Raw genomic sequence first — 25,169 nt, forward strand, 5'->3', positions numbered from 1 at the left:
AAACTCACACGCGAGCTATAGATAGATCGTTTTTGATAAGCGATTTTGCGCATGCTCAAAACAGGGTGGGTTTTTTTTCCTCTGAACGTCCTTGTCGGGAAAATCTCAAAGTCCCTGATGAAATATCTCTTGAGCACGTTGAGTAATCACTTCTCCACATTCTGTTGACTGTCCTATAATTGAAAACAAAAGAAAGAAAGAAGAAATCTAAACCTAGCCGATCTTTTTTCCGAAGATTTCGTTCCCCGCAATCATGTCATGGAAATTTTTGTTGGAGTTATTTGCCCCAATCGATGTTCAAGTTTACCTACTAATTTCAAAATATGCTCCGCATCCAGCATCCACTTTCGCCACCCTCTCTTTCTCTCTCTCTCTCTGTCTTTCACTCTCTCTGTCTCTCTCTGTTTCTTAAGGGAACATGATATCATGCAAAACGTTATCGACGATTTACATCGTAAATAAATCATACACCATTATATTCTTTTTTGACAAACTCACTCCTCGCAGTTTACGTGTGCATGTTACCTATCAGGAAAAAAAAAACCACCAAAAAATAAGGGAGATTATATTCGGGAAAATTATGATACTATAAAAAAGTCAGGGGCTAGTCTGGTCCAAGCCTGGCGTTTGACAAGTCGACGGTGGCGCTATTACGCTGAAACATCTTTGCGCGCCACAGCTTTGAGAATGATACCGTTACGTGGAATCAGAAAACGGAAGACATTTTCACCCTGCTTTGGGGGTATCTGTAATACAATGATTGATACGAAGAAATTCAAAATTAGGAATGATTTCAAATAAGTCAATTGAAATACACACACACATAATATATATATATATATATATATATATATATATATATATAATGTGTGTGTGTGTGTGTATGTCATATGACTCTTACTTCGAAGTCTTTATATTACACACCGACGCAGAACTTTATTTTCATTTATTTAAACCATGCACACAAACAGTAAATACATAAATTACAACACATGAAAATACACCACAAGCCCTGCTCTTTACGTACCCCTCCATATTGAACATAATTGATAAATATCATGCATCTTTCATTTACAATCTACAATATTGCGTGATTATACAATTCATTTTGACATTGCAACTGATTGACTCCTTGCCCTTCTTCGACTTTACAAGGACCGAATTAATCAGTGTTTGGTTGTATCAATGACAAAAGAAACATGAAGGACTTCATGGGCATACATACTCGGAGAAGATTTGAAACGACAACCTCGTGAGCACCGGACAGGCGTCTATATCCACTGTCTAGCGATGTGATTAGTGTTTGTTCACAGAAACCTCCGCTTGGAAGTTCGAAATCTCGGGCGTCTTAAAGAAAACCAAGCATACAAACAAGCAAACAAAACCTCACCTCTGTCTGGGGACAGGTTTCGAATCGATAATTCTGCAGCACCCGGACAATTCCTAGTTTAGCCACCATCAGAGCGAACCTCATCCCAATGCAGTGGCGGGGTCCGGTTCCGAATGGCAGCCAGGCCAACGGGTGGCGGCGCTCTTTATTCTCCTTGCTGAATCTGTACGGGAAAAATGCGCTAAATTGTCTTGTACTGGTCAACAAACATTCTTCCCCTTTAACTGACTCAATGGGAAAATGTACATGCCTCTTGCATTTGATTTCATCAAATGCAATATCATTACACCAAATCGTGATCAAGTTACTGTTCAATTGTTTATTCTAGTTGCTTAGCTTTCCTTTACACGTACCTCAATATTTGACATGTTACTCATGCATTGTAGGCGCTACAACTTGCTAGAAAATTGGCAAGTTCGCGGACCTGCGCCGACGTATAGACTGTATATTCACAATAACAATGATGGGTTGAGTTTGCACAGGAAATGAATGCTAACCAATACAAGTTGTTTTCCATACCCAAGTATGCCAAGCGAGCATTCTCTGTTTGGCATTATTTTAGACAACTTATTCACCCCCCCCCCCCACACACACACACACACGCGCGCACACACACAATCATCATGTACAGGACCCTAATTTACCATAACACATCATACTCTGCACTTGGGCTACAGTAACTTACTTATCCGATTGTATACTAGGGTGTTATGTTTACATGATATAGGTCGTGTATTATGAATGTGCGTGCTCTTTAAACTTGGTGATACCACGAACTATCATGGAAAAATTCAAGTTGACGGTATGCGCTATATTGTGAATAACTTAACATGACACATGACGACCTTTGTTGGGAATTATGCAAAATATTCGACTTCCTCCCTCGCGATTGGTAACCAGTGTCGGTACGCTGTGTACTCTGAGGAATCGCTTATACCTTGTATTATATCGTATCAAACGACATCCTGACGCCGAATTTGAAATAATTTCTATGTAATTCAATTTTAACCATGCAGAGTAACAATGCATAATGGTGTTTATGTATTTTTTTTTTTTTTTTTTACGTAGTTTGATTCCATGGAACTTGAAATATCCACTTGGAAAGACATTCTCATTAGCGCCTGATTTGTGTTAATATACCTGGAAGGATCAAACTTCTCTGGATCCGGCCAGTATTCCTCGTCGTGATGTATGGTGTAAATGGGAATGAAGATTCTAACGCCTTTCTCCACGGTAATGCCATTGTACGTGAACGTCTCATTGCAGACCCTGCTCAGACTGGAATATTAAGCCCAAGAGATAGAAGCTCGTCAGAACAGATAATCCTTCTTATACGGTAGGCCTAGCTGTAAGCCAACAAGGGTATCTATTTTGATTGTCTTCGGTCAATCGAATTGCTATCGAAAACCTTATTATCATAATATCATAAAATCAAACACCCAAAGAGGCCAACGGAATCAATAAAGTATAGTTGACGTATTTGGGTGGAGATAAAAAAGTGCAAAATTATTTTCACTCGCATTGAAGCTCTGATAGGATGGCCTGCGTCTAGACATGGCTGTCTAAGAAGGAGACTGAACTCAGAATCTCTTGTTCAAGAGTCCAGACTACTATCCACTAGACCATGAAATGAGGGGGGAAAAGTAAAGGTAATTATTACGATAAAAGCAGCATGAGAAGACGAAATAAATGATACGATTGATTTGCAAAATAGAATCCGTTATATTTGGAAGTATGTAGATTATGCGGAGCATGACACTAACTTTTTTTCCCGTATGATAGCCCATCGGGGCCACTAAAATTTTTAAATATGAAGTGGCCCGAGAAAACGATGCTGTGGGCCGAAGTAAGAAAAAATATAACAATAATTCATCATTTTGAATCGCAAGTGTTCGATCGGGCGACAAAAAGATAGCTTTTTGGAAGTTTGGTGGTGCGGCATCAATTATTTATTGGCCTCGGGCCACCGGGCCACCGCGAATATCGAGATCTTGGGCCCGTTGCATAAAAGTTACTATCGTGGTAACTTTGCCATCCAATGGTAACTCCCATGGAATTCTTGATTTTGATAGGTCGTTGCCATGGTAGTTACCACTTGATGACAAAGTTACCATAATAGTAACTTTTATGCAACGGGTCCCTGGATGAGGGCACTCACATGGTTGCAGGCGGGTATATTCTCAGGGTCTCACACACGACCTGATCTAGGTAGCGCATGGTGGAGGTGGACGTGTATCCGACTGAGTCGCGAGAAGGGGTCATCTCATCAATTTCCCTGATCAGCTTCTCTTGAATCTCAGGATGCATTGCGAGGACATAGATGACGAAATCAAGTAAACTGTTGGTAGTCTCATATCCAGCCGTAAAGAACGTCATTGCCTTCGTGGAGGAAAGTTGATGTAAGAGCAAAAATATGACTAGTCCAAGCGGTCAGATTAAAGTTTGCAATGCAACGTGATAATGTGATGTTGGACTACAGCTAACTTCGATTAGAATATTTGAGTTTGATATCGATTACTTGCTTTTACGCCATAAATTCCTGTCGTGGGGTTGGCCACGTGATGCGACAGTTCACGAGAATTGCATACAATTCTTTAAAAATAATTTATGTTACAGCGATTTGTTTCTATACAGAATAGTGCAGTCTAAGAATACATTGAAAAGATCACAATACATACATGGACGTTAAAAAATAACAATAATGAAGACACCCTATAGTTTTGAAGCTAGTAGTGCTTTAAAGGAAACAGGATCTTTAAAATTATGCAAGAATGTACGAGGTCATAGTTCTGCAACTTACCAGGGGTATGATGGTCTTCACATATTAAGACCACCTCTAGGTTTTTCCCCGTTCAGTGTTGCATTTTATTTTGCCCCAAAGGTCATCGGTTCGATTTAAAAATCGGTTCATACCGATTCTTAAATGACCCATCATCTGAGACAAAATCTTACTATCAAGTTTTGTAGCTGTATTAGTCCTAAGGTGAAATTATAGGCCTAAACCAAGTATAAATGTTTTGCTTTACTCTGATTAATTGAATCCTTATTTCGCCTGGGCTGAAATTCTTGGTCCACTTTGCCCCGGGTTCTACTTGACAATTCACCACGGGAGTTTCCGAATACATGTACTAATAATTTCCGAGTAGGGCCAGCTTCCCATTGCATGGCATCCCCACGCTGCCGGCGAGACCGGGTGTTTAGATCTCTTAGTATTGGTAGGTATAGGAGACATTACGCTTATCGCTGCCACCCGATTTGTGTCATGTTCTGCATGTACCCCTGGCACATTCCCATATTGACCGAAAGATCGGTCTGTATCTGGTCGTAGGGGATATGTCCCGCGGAGACTGCGTCTGGATTCACGGATCCCCTCCTATAACGGAGGAGAGAGATAACGTGAAAAACAAACAAACAAACAAGCAATCGTAGACTCCTCCGAATAGACGGATCTTCCTGTTTAATTCCCATATAGACCCTGTATCATTGTACTGTAGCTTCATTGTTGAGGTAGGTACAGTATCTAGGAGGAATTGGTTATGAAAGAGATGCCTTATCATAGACTACTTCACGACCGACAAGGGTTTGTGTCTGCAAACTACCCCTTCCCAATCCGACCACGTACTTGACCAATCAGCTCCTTTTCCGTCAGATAGGCATTCTTTGTGCGTTTCTTCGACTGATAAGCAACATCACGTTTGTGTTCGTGATCGGCATGGAGATCCTCTCCGTCATCGTTTCCGACGGGTTGATCAGAGGTCGCCTGATTCATGGCTTCGACCATCACCTGCAAGAAGTCGACTCTCTGCAAAATGATGATGATGATAATAATAATAATTATAATAATAACAATAATGCCTATAATGACAATTATAATGAAATGTCACTAGTAGTTTATATATTTATGAAGAGATTGCTTCCAAAAGGCGCTAAATCCATCATTTTTCAGAGAGAGAGAGATTATATTTGCCTCACTTTGCCTTATATTGCTGCCGAACTTTTGACCTTGTTAAATGTCTTTTTCAAGGGCTTGAGACATAAACAAAACACAACCAATTTGCAAGCACTTGAGCAGAATAAGACAAAACAAGGCAAAATAATAGCTAAACGACAACCAAAAAGAAAAATACACAGCAACATTACATAAGGTGACATTAACGACAACAGACTCGGGCAAGAATATTGTGGCATGAATACATTGGCATGCACGGCAGTGAAAGGGCAGTAGAAGCAGTATGGTATTAATAAACAAAAACAGTGGTTATGATTGCAATGAAATCATATAAAATAATCCATGACCCAGCAAAATGAAATTGCTCGAACCGTATGAAATGAAAGACACTGGTTACCTTGTTTAAGGCGTTGGGGGTGTACATGCTGTGTGTGGTGTCTGTGGTTAGTGAAGTGTGAGATATAGATTGCATTGTTTTGGGCGTTGATGAAGATTTTGAAACTTCCATCTGCCCAATTTCTTAATCCCCCCCCCCCTCCCCCCTTCATTTTTATAGGCCCTGCTATGGCCTGGCACTGACAACCCATGGAAACTCATGAAGATGATTATTGTGAATTCCTTCATGTTAATTGGCAGTGTCAAGAGTCTTGAAGGGGTTAAATGAAATGAAAAACATGACGTTAATGTTTCGGGGTAAGAGTTGTATGTAATCATATACTTATGATTGAACGGATTATTATATTTCATATTTTCCTATGAAAATGAAGGGGGAATTAAAAAATGGGGCAGATGGATGTTTCAATTTTGAGGAAAAAATATATATACATGTAAAAAAAAAAAAAATATATATATATATATATATATATATATTGTAGTTGCTCCGCGTATTGGCAATACTAGAAATAGCAATAATGTCACAACAGACAAATGCATTAAATGCCAATCTTGATTATAATGAATAATCCGAATTTTCGAGGATCCTTCCTCTTCATCAGGGATGACAGATAGCTAGCTGTCATCCCTGATGAACACTATGATACCAAAATCATTTAATTTGGTTCAGTACTTTTTATTCTAAGCCAGTTTCTGAAAATGCAGTCATTGTCAAATTTCGCCGGATTTTTGCGACTTATGAGATAATAATTTGAGTGCAACACGCGATCCATACAGTGAATATTGCGTAAGCTCGGTGATCCATGTCAACAAAAGATACAGATTTCACATTGGGCACGGGCCAGAAAAAAAAAAGTGTGTGTGTGTGTGTGTGTGTGTGCGCGCGCGCTCCTAATATGAAAGCGTTATCTTTTGTTGACATGGATCAACGAGCTTACACAATTCACCGTATGGAACGCGTGTCGCACCCAAATTATTATCTCTAAGTCGCAAAAAATTGAAAATGACTGTATTTACAGAAATTGGCGTAGAATAAAAAGGGCTCAACCAAATTTTATGATTTTGGTGTCATGGTCTTCTGCGGAAGATGCTCTTTCTAATGATGTCAAAAGATATATCACTTTTAGAACGCAAGGTACTGAAAATCCACCGTTCCGCTTTTTTTGGGACACCCGGTATATATGTGTGTGTGGGTGTGTGTGTATATATGTATATATATATCAACAATTACATTGCCCTTAGCTGTATCCGCCGATGACTGGCGGAGGGCGACTGCCTTCAGCGTGATGTCTCGGAGAAATTTGGCCACGTCTTTCGGGAACAACAGTCCAATCCCGCAATAGTTCATTAGTTTCCCGAGGCTCGGGAACAGGCCTGTACGATACACCAAGTATTCATGGGACTACTTGCAAAACATTGTCACAATTACTTTATTAGAAACTGTTACAATTTCACAATTTAGTTTCTATATTTCCACCGAACATTATAGATTACGGCAATACATGATACAAATGTGGCATAATTCCGGCTTCATATGTGGTGTATCAATAATTCAACAAAACCCGAATCAAACAGCTTTGGTGATTTAACTTAACGGTGTAATATACAACAATCAATGACATACACTCAAACACTTCGCTTTTTTTCAATGATACGTCAATGAGCAGTTACCATCCAAAAACTCAAGTTAAGTAAGCATCATCCCTCAGAAGTTGGGAAATATTGAGAATGTTGAATCCGTTAAGTCTCAGATTTTCATAAATTCTTATTTCACAGTTATCTGACCGATCCGACACGTACAATCCGCCATTAGGTGATCGCCACATTCTATCTAGCCGTTTGCTAAAGCAGCTCTTAATGGACTCGCACGCACACAGCGATCGGATCGGAGCGACCTCGCGTACTGTGTGTGCGAGTCCACTGCAGCTTGTTGTGTGCGTGTCCTCAAAATTACAGCTGTCTTTGCAAAAGGCTACATTCTCCACACGCATACGCGCATTGGACACCGCAGTATAATGGCGGATGTATATGTACTAGTAAGCTGCCTGGTCGGATTTATCTTGGTCGGATCGATCTATATCAATATAGGAGGAAGATGAAGAGGAAGACCTTTGTTGGCGGCGTTTCAAAACGTACCCTGCATGAATAAAAAAAAGGGCCGAATGCTGCCGCTGAAGGCGCGTTTTACGTGAGCAACGAACGGATCGTCTGGGTTCGCCTGGGAGTCGATGTTGAGCCCGAAGGCACAGCTTCCGATGGTATCCATAAGAAAGGCACCAAAAAGTCTTTTAAAAAGAAGAGAAAATATTAATACGTTTGCCATGCCACCTTGTGAGAGGAAATTTGATATTGTTAAACAAGGTTACCATTGCAATGTCTTGTCCGAAATGAACAAACTAATACGTTTGCCGTGGCGACGGCTCGTTGGGCTCTCAGCAAATGAAATTTTAAGCTCACAAAACATATCATGTCAAGTAATACACTCTCAGTGGTATCACAATACCTTTTCACTTCACATTTTTCTTATCAAACGCATTTTACCATAACATGGAACTACTTGGTCCGATAAGTTCGAAAATATGTCATTTATAATTATTTGCATGTATGGACACCTTGCGGCTACCATGTTCCAAAAACGTAAATCAGGTAGGCCTACTGAACAATATCGTGCAGTTAAAACTTGTACTTCAAAATTCATAAATCTACGCAAAATCAAAGGCAAAGCAAATCATCCTCTTGAAATTGAAAAAAGAAGCTTAACATATTGTACTTGAGCTTTTTTTAAGACAGCTTCCCATTGTGCCTGGGAAGAAATAATGAAATCGTATTTATTTGATCTGCAAGACCTGACACGAATACGTTGCATTTACATCACAGATTGAATTGCAGAGACGGTTTGAATTTATAAAAGTATGGTCTTACCGGTGGCAGTCAATGAATCCGTTCTTCTTCTGCATGGCTTCAATGTTGAGAATCAGTTTGTCTACACTCTCGTTGACGAGCGAAGACATCTGCAAATAAAAATGTGATTTATACAATCATGTACTTGACAACCAGAAAAGATAGTATGATGCAAATACGAAATACTTATCATTCATTTAATAAATATAAATATCAATTTCGAGGATTGCCCGATAGAGGTGAAACTCGTGCTGTTTAGGATTCAGTGTTGAACTGTATTAATTGGAACACGTGAATGGACCACCAAATTGAACCAACATTGCATTTTTACGTTTCTAGCACTGTGCAAGAGCATTTGAATTACCTCTTTCAGACAGCATCAGAATGGTATTGTCCTTGATATATTATGTTAGTAACACGCCTAGGAAATGTGTAATTTTCATGAAATGTTAAATTTTGTGGAGTTCTCCTTATATTTCCTTTAATACAGTCATACATATCTCTGTGACGCAGATTATTATAGAGTCTTCTCATGCAGCGATGGCTGCACCGTAAGTTTAAAAATTTCATTACTTTCCAATGTATTATATTTTTTTTTAAAACTTTGCAGACGCGTTCTATTATTGTGAAACTTCGTAGACATAAGGAGTGCGCGAGCAGTGCGCACACGCGCAGATTCTCTATAACGTGTAATTTCTGGCTTCAAAATTCGTATACTGATGCGATATGTTGAAATATGTCATATTTCTTGTTGAGGGCACGGAAGGGGGCGAAGCGATTTGAAAAGTAGACAAAATTTTCTTTCTTTTCATGTAAAGATTTTTTTTTTTTCCGGAGAGTATTTATCTTCGCTGCTTTTTAAGTTTTTATTTGGTTGGGCATTTTCACTTCATGTGAAAAGTCTATGGAAAATGAAGAAATTTCCACGACTTCGTACGTACTCGCTGGTTATCAACAACGATCAAACCAGAACGGTATATCGTATCAACTTGGGGCGAAGTATTTTGGATAGTGCGGGCTGTAATCTAAATGACTATATAAAACCCATTGCTATTGGTTGTTTAACTCCGCTGCTTTCTTAGGCTAAAACTACTGATCAATTGGAAAAACTGTCTCAAAAGTAGGAAACCTAGCGATGACGTAATACTATTCATCGCAATAGGAAGATGACCGGATGTACGTGGTATGTACGTACAGTCTGTAGCGGCTCAATTAGCCGCTCATTACTTCGTGTGCAACCCTGTGTTTTGGCCAGTTTAATTTGCCACTGCTTCAGTATTGACTATCAGTAAGATTCCCCCAGCCTTACATAGCTAGTGGAAATTTCCAGGCATAGTTGTTTGACCTTACAATCTGGTTCATACCGGTTCACGGTCATGTCGTGTCGCGATAATGTAGCACACGTTACGTAGATTTATTATTCATCATATAGTGTTAATCCAATCACTGTAGATTTAAGTGTGTATTAAGTGCGTAATCATTATCATTAATGTTACTTTTGACCAATCGCGACCTTTATTCGCACGTCACCCATCGCACGTGCGAGATGTCACGCGACCCTTCGCAGAATCGAATCACTCCCGCTTCAAGCACTATAGTAGTCTAGCTTCTGGACTCTTTTTACTCGTAGCGGTGATCGTGTACGCGTCAAGCCGTATGAGGGCGTGACACCCGAGGATTGCGATACGCCGAGAACTGCCACTCCCGAGCAGTCTCTCGATTATCGCAATCAGAAAATTTGCGCCCTCTCTTGGTTTATCGCACGAAGGAAAAGGGGACGGAGCCCAGACTAGCACCATAGAAGAACGACCTCCGGATCTCCTGCGGTAGAGTCACCCTTCACCTTCTGTGTTTTATGGGCCCGCGGTCTACCCGGCAGCTGTCCTCTCTGCGCACCGTACCAGAGATTCGGGGATGGAGCTTCGCAGTTCTGTTGCCTCCTGCACAGAACTTTCATTTATTCGTCCTCCGACACGTTTTACGTTGTGTTGTTTTGCTTTGTTTTGTTGATGGTAATGTAGACACGTACTACATAAAGGTGAAAGTTTACTTCAGTCAGTCACAGTTGGAACGCACAGGTTCGTTCATGTATTGAAGACATCAATACCAGCTGGACTCGTGTACTTGTAACAAACACGAACTTGTGTTGAACCAAACTTGTGGAACACACCAACTTGTGTACTTGTGTGCTTGCATACTGGTGTCGAACCCGAACTTGTGGTTCGCAAACTGTTTAGGTTCCTAAAGTAAATCAATCACAGATCCAAACTCATTCTTTTTTGATCGTGTCTTGCATCTTGGCCCATGTCTTTTGCGTGGCTATCATGTCAGTACGCATGCAGCATACTAGTACGTAAAACAAAATCAGTGCGCAAGCAACCGAAGGAATGCGCACTTGACGGAGTATCCAAGGTAACGGTCTAGACTTTAAAGGGGCGTAACAGCCTAAATTGTTCCAATCAAATATTTCTTGAATTCGCACGATTGGTTCCTTTAAAAGATGTGTTAAACATATGCTTGTTGCTAAATATCAGTGACTTAATTAACATATCCAGAACATGAATTTCTTTTGTTGCTTGAAGCATCTTCATTCTATGTTGTACCCTGCCTTCTGTTGCAGGCATGTCATGGAATGTTTCTCTATTTTTATATACAGATGTAACTGGTCCGTACGTTGCTACACCCAGCCGTTACCTGGCAACAGGGTGTATGCACCTGCAATAGTGTTGTATTTGCACAGTGTGTTATTGTACAGTGAACGAGGAGTCTTTCTATTTCTCTCTCTCTCTCTCCTGTTCTTTCTCAACATCTTTCATTATCGCTGTCCCCTTCTTCTTTGTTTTTCTTTCTTAGCATCACCGGCGTACATGTCCGTGTATGTTTTGTTGTGTAACTGTTTTTGTTGTGTAAAACTAGTTTGTCTTGTTGTAGTTAAGTAAACCGACAGCTGGTTGAAACTGTTTATTCATTTATCTGTGTATGAGGCCCCAATATCAAGCTCGGCTTACTGGGGATCCTCCTGTATGGTACCTTGACTTTTTGTTTATTATCATTATGTCTTCGCTCTTTGTCACTAAGATCTGATTACCTGTCATGTGCAAAATCAGCCATGAATTATTATGAATCATATGTTTATTTCTGAAAGTGATCAGAGTTGATTATATTGTGCCATACAGAAACAATAAAATGAAATGAAATGAATGAAATAAATCATTACTGCCGCTACATACCGGCCCCCAATGAGCAACCTACAGGATGATCATTTAACCTCAATCTTTAGGCGGCAGAAATTCTTCCTATACACATACAAACCGTTCAACAGCAAATGCATGTACTTAATGCAAATAACTACAGTTTAAAATAACTGTCAAATCGGCTTACTCGCGCTTACATTTCAAAGGCCATTGCTTAACCTTCGTATAAACAAACATCTAACATTCGATTCAACTCTTAAGCTAGAGTATCAAGTATGATGACTGCAATTAAGTCATCCACTTATATCACTACGTTTCAGCGGCTTCGAGCAGACAGAGCTTTGCTATTGGCCTCTTGAAGAATCTTGTTCCGACCCTCACTTGAGCCTGTCGAACATGTCCATCTTTTCCTGGGTACACTTCAACCACTTTACCCAAAGGCCACTGTCCGCGAGGTGTGGTATCATCCGCTACCAAGACCAAATCATGGACAGCTAGGTTCCGTCTTGGGGCATTCCACTTCTGCCTTTCTTGCAGCAGAAGTAAATATTCCCTCTGCCACCTCTTCCAAAAGACAGAAGCGAGATATTGCACTTGTCTCCATCTGCGTCTGCCGTATGCGTCCTTCTGATCAAAGACGCCTGGAGGGAGACTAGAGCCTTTTCGCATGATCAACAGTGGTTTGGTGTCAGAGGTTCGTCGTCGTTTGGGTCAAGATTCAACTGAGTGAGTGGCCGAGCATTCAAGATTGACTCTACTTCAGCCATGAGCGTGGACAGAACTTCATCATTGACAATTTGCTGTCCAAGTAAGCAGGTAAGTATCTTGCGAACAGACCTCACCATCCGTTCCCAGGCTCCGCCCATGTGACTAGCTGTGGGAGTATTGAAATTCCAATCAATGCCTTACTCAGCGAGGAAGTTAGTCACACGGGTTTGGCTCAAACTTTCCAAGTTCTCACGAAGTTCTCGTTCCGCACCTCTAAAGTTGCTCCCATTGTCACTGATGATTTTGGATGGCTTACCTCGCCTGCTAATGAACCTTCTCAGTGCGTTATGAACGAGTCTGTGTCCAGAGTGTTTGCTACTTCTAGGTGGACCACTCTGCAATTCAGACAGGTAAACAAGCACCCGCAACGTTTGACCCGTCTACGACCTTGCTTCACCATGATTGGTCCAAAGTAATCAATTCCCACATAAGAGAAAGGTGGTTTGTCTGGGGTCACCCTGCTACTCGGAAGATCTGCCATGAATTGTTCCATCTTCTTGGCATTTCTTCGCTTGCATGAGAAACACTTGCCTATCACCTTTCGCACGGTTGCCCCTCCTTTCAACACCCAATACTTCTCTCTGAGGGCTGTCCAGGTCATCCCGGCCCCCGAATGACCTACTAGGTGATGGTGATGAACGATCAAGAGCTTCGTGACATGGTGATCAGAGGGCAAAATGATAGGATGTTTCATCTCGTCATCCAGTGGTGCGTTCTCTAGTCTTCCGCCAACTCGAATGATGCCTTCCACCAGAATTGGGTTCAGCTTGGACATGACTGTACCGCTCATCTGCTTTCCTTCGAGGATAGCGCTGAATTCATCGCGTTGCACCAGTGTCACGATTGCTTTCTCTGCTTGTTTCAATTCATCGGCAGATAGAGTGGGCTTCTTCAGATCATCCGTGGATTCCCCCTTAGCCTTGACTTGGAAAAGCTTCTTGAAACGAAGAAGCCACGCTGTGGATTTCCTCAACTGATTCCACGAAGAGTACCTATGCAAGAGGTCGCTGACTTGAGCTCTCATTGCTGTCGCATATACCGGTACTGCTTTCTTCACTTCAGCGTCTCCTCTTAACTCCAAGACTTTTGGCTGAATGGGCCAGTCATCGTCTCTCCACAAAAAATCTGGTCCTTTGAGCCAACGCTGGTTCTGGAGTAGTTCCTGTGCCTTCAGGCCACGCGAACCATCGTCACTTGGGTTAGACCTTGAGTCTACGTATCTCCACTGAGACACCTCTGAGGCATCATGAATCCTTGCCACACGATTGGCTACAAACGTCTTGAATCTCTTGCTTTCACTGCGGATATACTAAAGGACAGACGTTGAGTCAGTCCAAAAGACGCTGTCGCTGACTTGGATGTCAAGCTCTGACGTGATGAAATGATCCATGGACACGGCCAACACTGCTGCCATTAACTCCAATCTGGGGATGGATACCACTTTCACTGGAGCAAGTCAGGACTTCCCCATAACAAAGGCACAATGTATCCGTCCTGTTCCGTCAGTCAGGCGTAGGTATGCAACGGACGCATATCCAACTTCGGAGGCATCACAGAAGTGATGCACTTCAGCTGACACCACTTCAAAACCATTCGGTTTGAAACATCTCTCAATCTTCAAGTCAGTCAATATGGAAATGTCTTCCATCCATCTTCGCCATTCTCGCTCGTCCTCAGCTCCAATAGGCTCGTCCCATCCTAATCCTACTCTACACAACTTCTGTTTCAACATCCCAAAGGATTCCTAGAGTGCGTTCTGCAGGAAGCTCGTCGATATCTAGGCTCGACACCGATGCTGCCCTATCTTCCTCAGGTATGGAACGTAAGACGTCGCGGTCGTTGCTCAACCATTTCGTGAGCCGAAACCCACCACGACTGAGCAGGTCACGAATGTCTTCTACTTGAGTCACTGCTTCAGCTCGATCCTTAACAGACTTAAGACAATCGTCCACATAGAAGTTCCTTTTCACTGTGTCGATCACTTCTTCATTGAAGTGTCCGCGATTATCCTCGGCAGTCTTCCGTAGAGCAAAACTGGCACAACTAGGTGAAGACGTGGCGCCGAATAGGTGTACAATCATGCAGTATTCGGCTGGTTCCTGAGCCAAGTCACCGTCCTTCCACCAAAGGAATCTCATGGCGTTTCTGTCCCTGGGCGGAACCTTCACTCGGTGGAACACAGACTGTACATCTGCGACTATGGCTACTTGTTCCTGACGAAACCTCGTAAGCACGCCGACTAGATTGTTGGTAAGGTCCGGCCCTTGGAGCAATTGTTCATTGAGTGAAGTTCCTCCATATCTCGCCGCACAATCGAACACAACGCGGACTTTGTCTTTCTTTCGGGGATGAACTACAGCGTGGTGTGGGAGATACCATACTGGCTCATTTGAAGCTTCTTCTTGGGTGGCGCTCTCAGCTGATACATCCGACGGTATGCACTCGACTTCCTTTGCATACCCTTTGGCTATGTAGTCGCTGACTGTCTCTACGTACTTGTCACGTAGGGCTTTGTTCCTTTCCAACCTCTTCTTCAAATACCCAAGTCTCGCCTCGGCCAAACGACGATTGTTTGGCAGGACAGGTGGAAAACTGCGCCACGGTAGAGCGACTTGATAGTGACCATCGACCATCACTGCAGATTCCTTCATCACCTTCGGTGCTCGAAGATCTTCAACCGAATCTCCAACATTGTCCTGATTGAGATACCCGCCAAAGTCCACCCTCCAGAACTGTTTCAACTGTTGTTCGAGGGAGTCGTCTTCAAGGCGAGTAAAATTCGCATGGAAACTTGTCGTGGATTGTCGCTTCCCGGACACGGGACCCATAAGCGTCCATCCTAGTGGAGTTCGAACTGCATAGGGTTCTTTCGGATTGCCGACTCTCTGTTCCAAATTCCAGAATGCTTCTGGGGTGTCTGCTCCCACTAGTAACTCCATTTCTCCTTGGTCCATGGAAGGAAGGGTGATGTCATTTAGATGTGACCATTCCTTTACATCTGCTGAGTTGGGGAAACATTCGTCGGCGACTGGAAGACTGTCTACAGTCCAAACATTGTCCAGTGTCAATGTTTCTTGGCCCATAACTCCTTGGACTGACATGGAAACTTCAAGGCCGCGTTTGCTTGCTCCTGTCTGGTCCACCGTAGACAGCTTGAAGCTTCTTTTCGTCCCAGTGAGACCTAGCTTGTCGACAAGACCCTTGGTGCACAGCGAAACGTCGCTGCCTTCATCTAACAAGGCCCAGGTTGTAGTTTGTCTCCCATTTCCTCCAACCTTTACGGGTACGACTCTCTGCCAGATCTTGCCTCTTGAGGAATGAGCGGTGAATGACCGACCCGACCTTTCGTCTCCTTGACTACCACTTGAAGAGCTTGGGTTATCTTGCTTTACCCCTTGCTGGTTTTCTTGCCTTGTACTGTCCTCTCGGTTCTCTTGCCGAGGAGAGTTCCGACTAGGATTGGATGTTGTGTGCAGAAGAGCATGATGCTTCTTACCACAGTCGGTTACTTCACAGCGAGCTTTGGAAAGACAGCCTACAGCCAAGTGAAATGGTCGTAGGCAATTGAAGCACAGTCTCGCTTTCCTAGCTACGTCTCGTCTGTCGTCTACCCCTTTCTTCTTGAAGGATTCACAGGACGTGAGATTGTGCCTTCCTTGACAGCAAGGACATTTCCTTTCAGGACGATCTCGACTGCCTTGGACGGGACGTGGTGTGTTTTCATCGACCCTCTGAGTTGCAAATGCTGTCCCTCTGGGTCGTGTTTCTTTCTTCATCGACTTGTCATTCTTTGGAATCGCTTTCCCGATGTTTCGTCCAAAGATGTTGTTGGCCAACTGGGCGGATTCTTCTACAAACGCTGTCATCAAGTCGAAGTTGGGCACAACACATCTCACCATCATGGCATGGGCTCTCCTCGCCCATTCTGCTTGAAGGTGAACGGGTAACAGACGTTGAATCTTGAGTAGTGTCTCAGAGCCGTTTGCATCAGCGAGATAACCCATCTGGGCTAGAACCATCCCACAAAGCTTCATATCTCGCGCAAGGTCTCACAGTCCTGCGTGGTCGTTCTGCTTGACTTGTGAACGTTTCAGGATCTTATCCAAGTGAGCATTCGCCACCACGTGCGGTTGTCCAAACTGCTCTCTCAAAATCCTCTTCGCTTCAGCATAACCCTCACGTGGTTCCATGAGAACACAGTTCTCGATGCTGTTGCGGGCCTTACCCGAGCAGTACTGGATGAGATAAGTTAGTCTGGTCCTATCATCCAGCACCTTCTGTTCCACATTAACCTCAAAGCTGTTAATGAAGCTGCGATACACGATCGGATTGCCATCAAAGATAACCAAATCTGGCTTTGGCAAGCTAAAAGCAACATTAATGGCATGAAATATTGGATTCATGTTAGAATTGTACACATCACTGCTTCTCACACAATCATCTACAGCAACGTTAGGTGTATGAGACAAATCATGAGATGACATATGAACTTCACCATATTCAACTGGACTAGTTGGTGTGGTACAATTACGTTCTACTGGGTCAGATGTGATACCATTACCCTTTGCTTCTGACCACACTCGAGCATCAGGATTTAACACTGAGGACTTTACTTCATCCTTCTTTTCATTAACTTCGTCCTGTGGCTTACCAATAACATCATGAACTTCACATTCTAGTACACGTGTTTCAATTTCTGCGTTTTCAATTTCATGTTCTAGCTCAAGATTTGCAAGTTTTTCATTCAATCTCAACTGTTCTCTTGTTAGTTCTTGTTTCCTTTTCAGTTGTTCCTTTCTTGCTTTCGTTAGCTCCAACTTGATTCTGGCCTCACGCAGTCGGGAAGCCGCTGCAATCCTTCCACTATGTCTAGATGATGTGGACCTGTTGCTTCGTCGTGATGCTGATGATAGCGTGGTTGACCTGTCATCATCCGAATCGTCAGGGTTACGTCTTGGCACGCTCGGGATAGCTTGTTCCGGTAGAATACCACCAATCTGGGCGTTTCCCACCAATCCTGAGGTAGCTATATCCTGGGGAGGATCACTGACGACCGGTTGTTCATCAGCAACGTCACTAGATGGGCTAGGACTATCCTGCAGTGGACCTTCCATTTTGGATCCAGTTTGCGAACTGTATGTAGACACGTACTACATAAAGGTGAAAGCTTACTTCAGTCAGTCACAGTTGGAACGCACAGGTTCGTTCATTTATTGAAGACATCAATACCAGCTGGACTCGTGTACTTGTAACAAACACGAACTTGTGTTGAACCAAACTTGTGGAACACACCAACTTGTGTACTTGTGTGCTTGCATACTGGTGTCGAACCCGAACTTGTGGTTCGCAAACTGTTTAGGTTCCTAAAGTAAATCAATCACAGATCCAAACTCATTCCTTTTTGATCGTGTCTTGCATCTTGGCCCATGTCTTTTGCGTGGCTATCATGTCAGTACGCATGCAGCATACTAGTACGTAAAACAAAATCAGTGCGCAAGCAACCGAAGGAATGCGCACTTGACGGAGTATCCAAGGTAACGGTCTAGACTTTAAAGGGGCGTAACAGCCTAAATTGTTCCAATCAAATATTTCTTGAATAAATCAATACTGCCGCTACAGGTAAAGGTCAATTTTATTGTGCAATAGTTAATATTTCTAATGTATGTTTGTACATTTGAATGTATTCATGATGATCCATGTAAAATGTCCGCAATTCAGCCTCCTGGCTGCAAGAGATGTTATTCAGTAAATACCTTTCAATCAATTCATTGTCATTGTCGTCGAGTGACCGCTCACCATTCATCGCTCTCACCATGGACGACCCCACTGTCCGGCTGAGTATCTACATCTACCTCGTGCCAGGCGACTCACTGTCCTGTCGAACTCGTTTTCTTCAGACTCCCGTCGACTCACCGCGCTGGTAGAGAGCTGCAATTCATCTCAACCTCCGTTGGCTCTTCAGCCCCGTACGACGGAGCGTCGCATCACTTCAGCAAGTCTCCAAACGATCCCCGCAAGGAGCTCTTCATCGCATCTTCGCGTCCGCCCAGCTCCGCAGGATCCCGTTCGTCGAGCCCCATTTCTGTCACCGAGTCTACTCCTTCAACTTGGTCTTCTACGACAGCGATTGGCTTACCTTAACCAGTCGGCACGATAAAGTCGCTCAGTTTAAACAGGCCGTGGACTGTGGACACTTATCGCCAAACACTTGCATTTACTGAATGGACTTCAAGTTGACTTTTTGTTGGTATGTCCTCATTTTTATTTTGTATTCTGTAGCGCTATATTCTACATTTCGTGCTTGTTAACTCCCACATTTTTAGTGTTTTACGATGTCAAATTACACTCTTCTAACTGGTGCAATATTTTGATTTGAACATACCTACCCGTCATTTTATGATAAAAACAGAAAAGGGAATATTTGACTCATTTCAATTATTTGTGTGAACTTCTTTCCAGGTAGATCATAAAGTTAAAAAGGGAGATTGATTGTTTGAACACGCCTTTTGTTTTTGTGATTGAAAATGCAATTTTATGTTAATATTCCAATAACTCCAAAACCATAACAACAACACACATAAAACCAAATTCTTTTAATCAATTTTTCCCACATGTCTATTGTCTCATTTCTCACGCGAGAAGCTGGATTGTGACAACGGTGATTTTCCCAAGGTATATTTTGAAGAGGAATCCTCCTCTTTTGTCCGAAAAAAACTCATTACATCGACCATGAAAGTGGTTAAAATGATCAAGTATGTTTTAAGATTGGTGAAAGCATACATAATTTCATGAAAAAAATGCCTGCATAGCCAGAATAAGAGGTAATTGATGAGGTCCTTAGGCAGCCAAAAAGTGAATGATCGTTTCGTTGCAATTAGTCCCACATGTGCAAAGTTGCGTATGGTTTGTAGACTGGCTTCGATACTCGACCTGTGCCTGCCTGTGTAATCCTTGGGGCATTTCAGGAAGCATTTTGTCCGACATAGCTGTCGGGACAAACTTGCTCTCAGGCAATCAGATGCAAGGATTCCTGTAGCTTGTAACAGTAACAGCTTGTAAACGCTTTATGAAATCCCCCCCCCCCCCGCGCAATGCAGCGAACCCCTGTTTTGATAATGGAAACGCCCGGTCGCTTTATCTCCGTTCAAGCGTGAGACGAGTAAACGACGTGACCCGGTGCGACCCGGTGACCTGAACGTGCACACACGTTGTTCCTCGGAAGGCCTGTGTCCAAAATTGGGGGAAAGTTTTCATAATGGCATGGTATTCGTCCTATCCCAACATTTATTGTATGTTCGGGTTTCCTCACGATTTTGTAGTGTGGAGGAAACACGGGTGGTCCGATTGAATCGATCTTTATTCGCTGTTCACTGGGGGATACTAAAACTCCATGAATAGCGCCCGTCATCCACGTGTCAGCGAATAGTGCATCGAAATGAACTCTCATCAGCAACGGTCGACTCCAGTCTATCCTTGGCTGGGAGACCAGTGATAAAGCTGTGTGTATAGTCCCCCTACACCATTCGTTACGGGGATTCTCGAATGTACATGATGTTGTAAATGCGAGCAGAACCAGCCTTTGGGCACAATAATATCCTCACGCTACCCATTCTTTAACTATTAAGGTCCACGTCATGAGCTCAACACCCAAGGGTCATACAGCCAAGTCATTCATCCCACTAGAGTCATACGGCACAAGAGCTACACACTGAGAGAACAAAACCAATGATACATCAACATCAGCTATAAAATAGGTCCATGATCTTTACCGTCCACGGGCTTAAAGCTGCAGGCAAACTTTAGGCAAACAAGACTCACAAGCTTCGACACTATAACTATAGACAAAAAAAAAATACCCACAAGCTCGACATTACATTACGAGGCTTGATGTAGGGGAACCGGGGGCAAAGAGGAACACAGGGCAAAGTGAAACACCCCCATTAAACCTAAATATATTCAGTCTTGAAGCTAACGCTCATGCACCAAGATACCTCTACGGATGCTCCATCTTTTGATATCAGAGCTGTGTAAATAAATATAATAGTATGCGTGTCTTCCGGGAAAATATCTGTCTTGCATACACTGTACCTCAAAACCAACGATTGATGATTATATAATTTATGCCAAATTATTATGCTTATCTGAAATAGTATCTCGAAAATCATGGTAACAACGATGCATGGATTTGAAATCAATTCAGTTCAAAATGATTTTATTTCCATATAAAGTAATACAAAGTAATTTAAGCTTCCATAAATCGTGGTGTGGTATCAGGGCTAGCAAATATTGGCCGACGTCACAGTGATGCATGTCGGGAAAAATTATACATGGTTGGGACAAAGTAGGCGGGGCAAGAAGGAACATGTTAACTCAGTGATGGGCTTGGGGGTAAAATGAAGTTTGGTACGTTTCCACGCACTCCGCATGCCTTGCGTTTTGTATTCCATTGTAAGTGAAATTTTCATACTTGGTTTTTTTTTTTTTTTTCAAATTCACAGTAACTGATAAAACTGATAATTTGAAAAGAAATTTTACTGCCATTTGTTAGCGGTAGTCCTCAGGTAATAGTTAAAAAAAAAAAAATCTTGCTTAACTCTGCTTTGAATTCCCGTTTTGGCTGGACAAACATTTTTGGTCAACTTTGCCCCGGGTTCCCCTACGCACCATCGACCACATGGGCCTTTTCGCTTTATGTTGAGATAGTGAGCCTTTATTTGCCAAAGGTCGAAGTCATAACCCCAATTTGCCCCAGTGTGCAGCTCATCGGCCTGTTTTAATCGGTGCCTACCTAGTAAAAGTGGGCCTGTTTTACTTGATGTGTAGCTCAATGGCTGCATGTCTCGTGGACTTTTTCGTAGTGTCAAGCTCATGGGTCGTGTGAGTAGTGGGTGTGAATCTCATGGGATCACCCCCTTGTAAGTATAGGCCTACATTGAAACTGGTTACACTTACAAGCTTCATCTTGGAGGCACTAAAGGCTGGCGTGAGGACGTTTCGCACCCTTTTCCACCGTTCACCCTCCAGGGCTGAGACGCCATGTTTAAGCTCTTCGTTCTTGTGCTGGAATGTCTGGGGACAATAGTGCCGATGGTGTATCGCACGCATCAAAGTGAACATTGACATTAGCAAACAGTATTTTCATAGAAACGATTCAATCATCATCATCTTCATCTTTTAGTTTATATGTAAAAGACGTGTTGTTGCAACATTATATCAACACATATCATGGTATGTTCTCTAGCATCCTTTCCGTTGCCCAGTTTTGTCAATAGTCATAAGCAGTCACAAGTATATGTGCCGCGCATCTTTTCCAGTGGCGGATCCACAAGAGGCGCGCCACCTCAATTGGTTGTTAAAACAAAAGGAATAAAAAGGAAAAAATGAGATGAAACCCGGAAGTAGCACCAGAAATATCCCCCCCCCCCCCTCCCTTTTACGGAATTCCTGGATCCGCCCCCGTTATCATGTGTGACAGAGGTCCATAATGTCCGAAAATGGGAGGTGTAAAGTTCCTTTAGAACTTCGTCTGGAACAAATGCATTTTCTTTCATCGGAACTAAGCCTCCATGTTGGAAGCTTAATACAGAGTATGTACATCATACGTAATACAATATATGATATTCAAGTGTTTCCATAAGATTATAAAATACGTTATATGGTCATACTTCTTTCTAATTTGTGAACACATACAAGCATAAAGAAATTACACTTCCTAAAAAGAGCACATAGTCCGATCAACAAACTTGAACTATGAGTCTGTCGCCACCTTCATCTTGACCTTTGATCTCCATAACCAACGGCAGTCTTTCATTCTATGAATGTTTGAACTACATGCCAAGACTAAGATTCACAGCGCGAGGTTGTTTGTATGAGGACAATTTTAAAAGCGGGCTGTTTTCACTTCGCCTGTGTCATGCGCACAGACAAACATCAATTTTGAATACCTTCCTATACCACCTTATTTTGAACACGGTTTTATCATAGACTCCCCTCAGAACTTCATTTTGGTAACTAAATTGTAATATCCCTGTATTAAACTGAAAGACATACATTTTTGAGTGATTCATTCTCAAAAGGTGCAGATGTGTTGGATGTACTGTGCAGACATTCTCATAATATAAGCAACGTTTACACTTTGGCGAGTTGGATCGCGAGTCGTGCGCGAACTGTGCGAGCTCCAACTCGCGTTAACTCGCACAAACTCGCGCGAAATGTAATTTTTTTTCTGGAATTTGCATAAGTGATATAAGACTCAACGCCGAGTTCACTACGCTCGCTGTACGAGTGAACCGAGCTCGAAACGAGACATACCGAGCTTGTTATGAGTTGCAGTGACCTTTATACGACTTAAAGCGAGCTTTAAACGAGTTGTCAAGATTTTATTACGAGTAATAAGAGTTTTACACGATCGAAGGGCGGGAAATGCACATTTTTGGCGCTCAAAGATGGATGCCAGAAGCATTTTCGCTCTGCTTGAAGAAGAAGAGACCCTGATCTTCTGCACGATTGGTGCGACCCTGTTGTCAAGGAGGCGCCGCAGAAAAAGAGATGCTCAAGAGAGGACCAAAATGCTTCAAAGGAGGTTTTGGACAAGACCCTGGTTGTTGAGGAGGCCAAAGTACGGACACTATGAGACGCTGATGGCGGAGTTAGCTGGTGAAGACCTGGACGGTCTTGCGGGGGGATATGACAAGGCGAAAGAAGACCTTCGTAGATCTCTGACCTCATCTGCTCGCTGGAGGAGCTACAACATAATAAAAGGATACCAGTCACTTCAATACTCATAAGGGTACATCGTTTATATTTCACCATGTTACACAAAACTAGTAAGTTATTGAGCAGTTAACCAGGAATTATACGGTATCACGAAATTATCTCGAGATTACTGAAACAAAAAACAAAAAAATCACAGTTAACCAAAATGTTCTGCACACGTAATAAAACATATTTTGAGATCTTGAGATTAATGACAGTAATGTAGCACTTTACTGTTCCTTTTCTTTAATACAGAACAATGTTCATTATCATAATGTTTAATCACCTATTAATGTATCCCAGAAAAAAAACCCAAGAACTGAATAATTTCAGTAATAATTTTGTGCGTTATTTTAATTCATGTTAGTGTATGGGACAATGCCTGATCAAAATTTTTGTTCACTGCAACACTTAGTGTTCAAAGCTTGTTTTAATATCGAGTGTTAAAATGTACTTGCGAATCTTTATTCCTTAACATCTGCCATATTAATTCAAACATAAATATGTAGGTGAATATATAAAAAAATACAATATCAGCGAAATTGAGAACAGTTTGAAATTCACATGTTAAAAGTAAGTAACTCCTTTATAACATTGAGATTAAATATTTCCAATTACTCGGATACAACTGGTTGACGAAAATGTAAATTTAAAGAAATGCCTATCGTGAAAGCATGCATATAATTTTACTTTGACGGAGTTAACTCAAAGAAATAAGGTTTCTGTGTGGTCAATCGCAATTTACGTGTTTAATCTCTTGTTTTGATGTTAGAGGTAATACATGTATTTAACATTATGTTCAGTTAAAAAATGAGCTGCATGTCAAAGTGCTTTCAGAATATATGTTTGGATGTAAGAGTTACATTAAACATAATTATGCTTCACAGTAAGCATTCTGTCCTTCCAGAGTGAAAACCTAAAACTTCACCTCATGGACAACTGTACTGGAATTATTATTCTATCAGATGATAATTACAATTTTCATTAAAAAAATCTGGGCTGCATGTCCTTACATGTTTTCAGAATATATGTTGGGATGTAAAAGTTAACCTTTGAAAAAATTATGCTTCACAGGAATCATTTAGTGCTTCAAAAGGTGAAAACCTAAAACTTCACCCTACTGTTCTGGAATTATTACTGTAGCAGATAATAATAAAAAAGATTATAAACATCTTGGTAGTGAATGTGTGTCGTTCGTTATTTTCATATTCTTGGTTGTTTTAATCAATCTGAACATAATTAGGCAGGCCATGCAGCTCATTTTAAGAATATTTTTAAAAATCGACCAACCACAATGTTGCAGTGGCCTTAATGGATATACGTGTTGAGTATCCTTTTCACCGGTTTTAAATATCATGGCGTTATCATGATAAACACACGAACGGAGTTTTACCCTCTAACAATATGGTGGATTAGTCATTTTTGTTATTCGTACATGTACTTGTATCAAAAAATAAATGTTCATAAAATACATGTATTACTCGATCCGTACTCTCTTTCCTTTACAACAATTCACCCCACATTCACCTTTTCCAGCAGTTCTCTGTCCTTGGCTTCTTCAGAGGCCACCTTGGGGGTTGTACACCTCCCTTTCATTTTGCCCTTGCCCTTGCCAACAATTGATAAGTTGGTGTAAGAGGAACCAGCTTCATGCTCTGCTGGGGGTCATCAGCTTCTTGGGTGGTCTGTGGTCATTCTTATTGCTGTCATCATGCCCATCAGTCTCAGTATCCTGGTCGGGGGAAGAGTATTTAATTCGTCTTCTCTCGGTTGGGATGCTACTTGTCCTTTAGAGGTCTGCAAAAAATAAGTAAATCAC

The 25,169-nt window shown here is 42.0% G+C and overlaps 1 protein-coding gene across 1 annotated transcript in view; it reads right to left on the minus strand.

Annotated features, from left to right (window-relative positions):
• Positions 1 to 650: 650 nt before the first annotated feature.
• The window catches only part of LOC140232854 (cytochrome P450 3A24-like), a 62,658-nt gene continuing 38,139 nt past the window's right edge, over positions 651 to 25,169 (minus strand). Inside the window, exons 5-13 of the mRNA XM_072312967.1 lie at positions 21,548 to 21,664; positions 8,655 to 8,743; positions 7,869 to 8,017; positions 6,964 to 7,106; positions 5,013 to 5,192; positions 3,549 to 3,769; positions 2,531 to 2,668; positions 1,391 to 1,553; positions 651 to 746 (exon numbers count right to left, since the gene is read on the minus strand). Coding sequence (XP_072169068.1) covers positions 651 to 746; positions 1,391 to 1,553; positions 2,531 to 2,668; positions 3,549 to 3,769; positions 5,013 to 5,192; positions 6,964 to 7,106; positions 7,869 to 8,017; positions 8,655 to 8,743; positions 21,548 to 21,664 — 1,296 coding nt within the window. The remainder of the gene's footprint in view (positions 747 to 1,390; positions 1,554 to 2,530; positions 2,669 to 3,548; positions 3,770 to 5,012; positions 5,193 to 6,963; positions 7,107 to 7,868; positions 8,018 to 8,654; positions 8,744 to 21,547; positions 21,665 to 25,169) is intronic.

This window comes from Diadema setosum, chromosome 9, assembly GCF_964275005.1.
Source record: "Diadema setosum chromosome 9, eeDiaSeto1, whole genome shotgun sequence".
Classification (NCBI taxonomy): domain Eukaryota; kingdom Metazoa; phylum Echinodermata; class Echinoidea; order Diadematoida; family Diadematidae; genus Diadema; species Diadema setosum.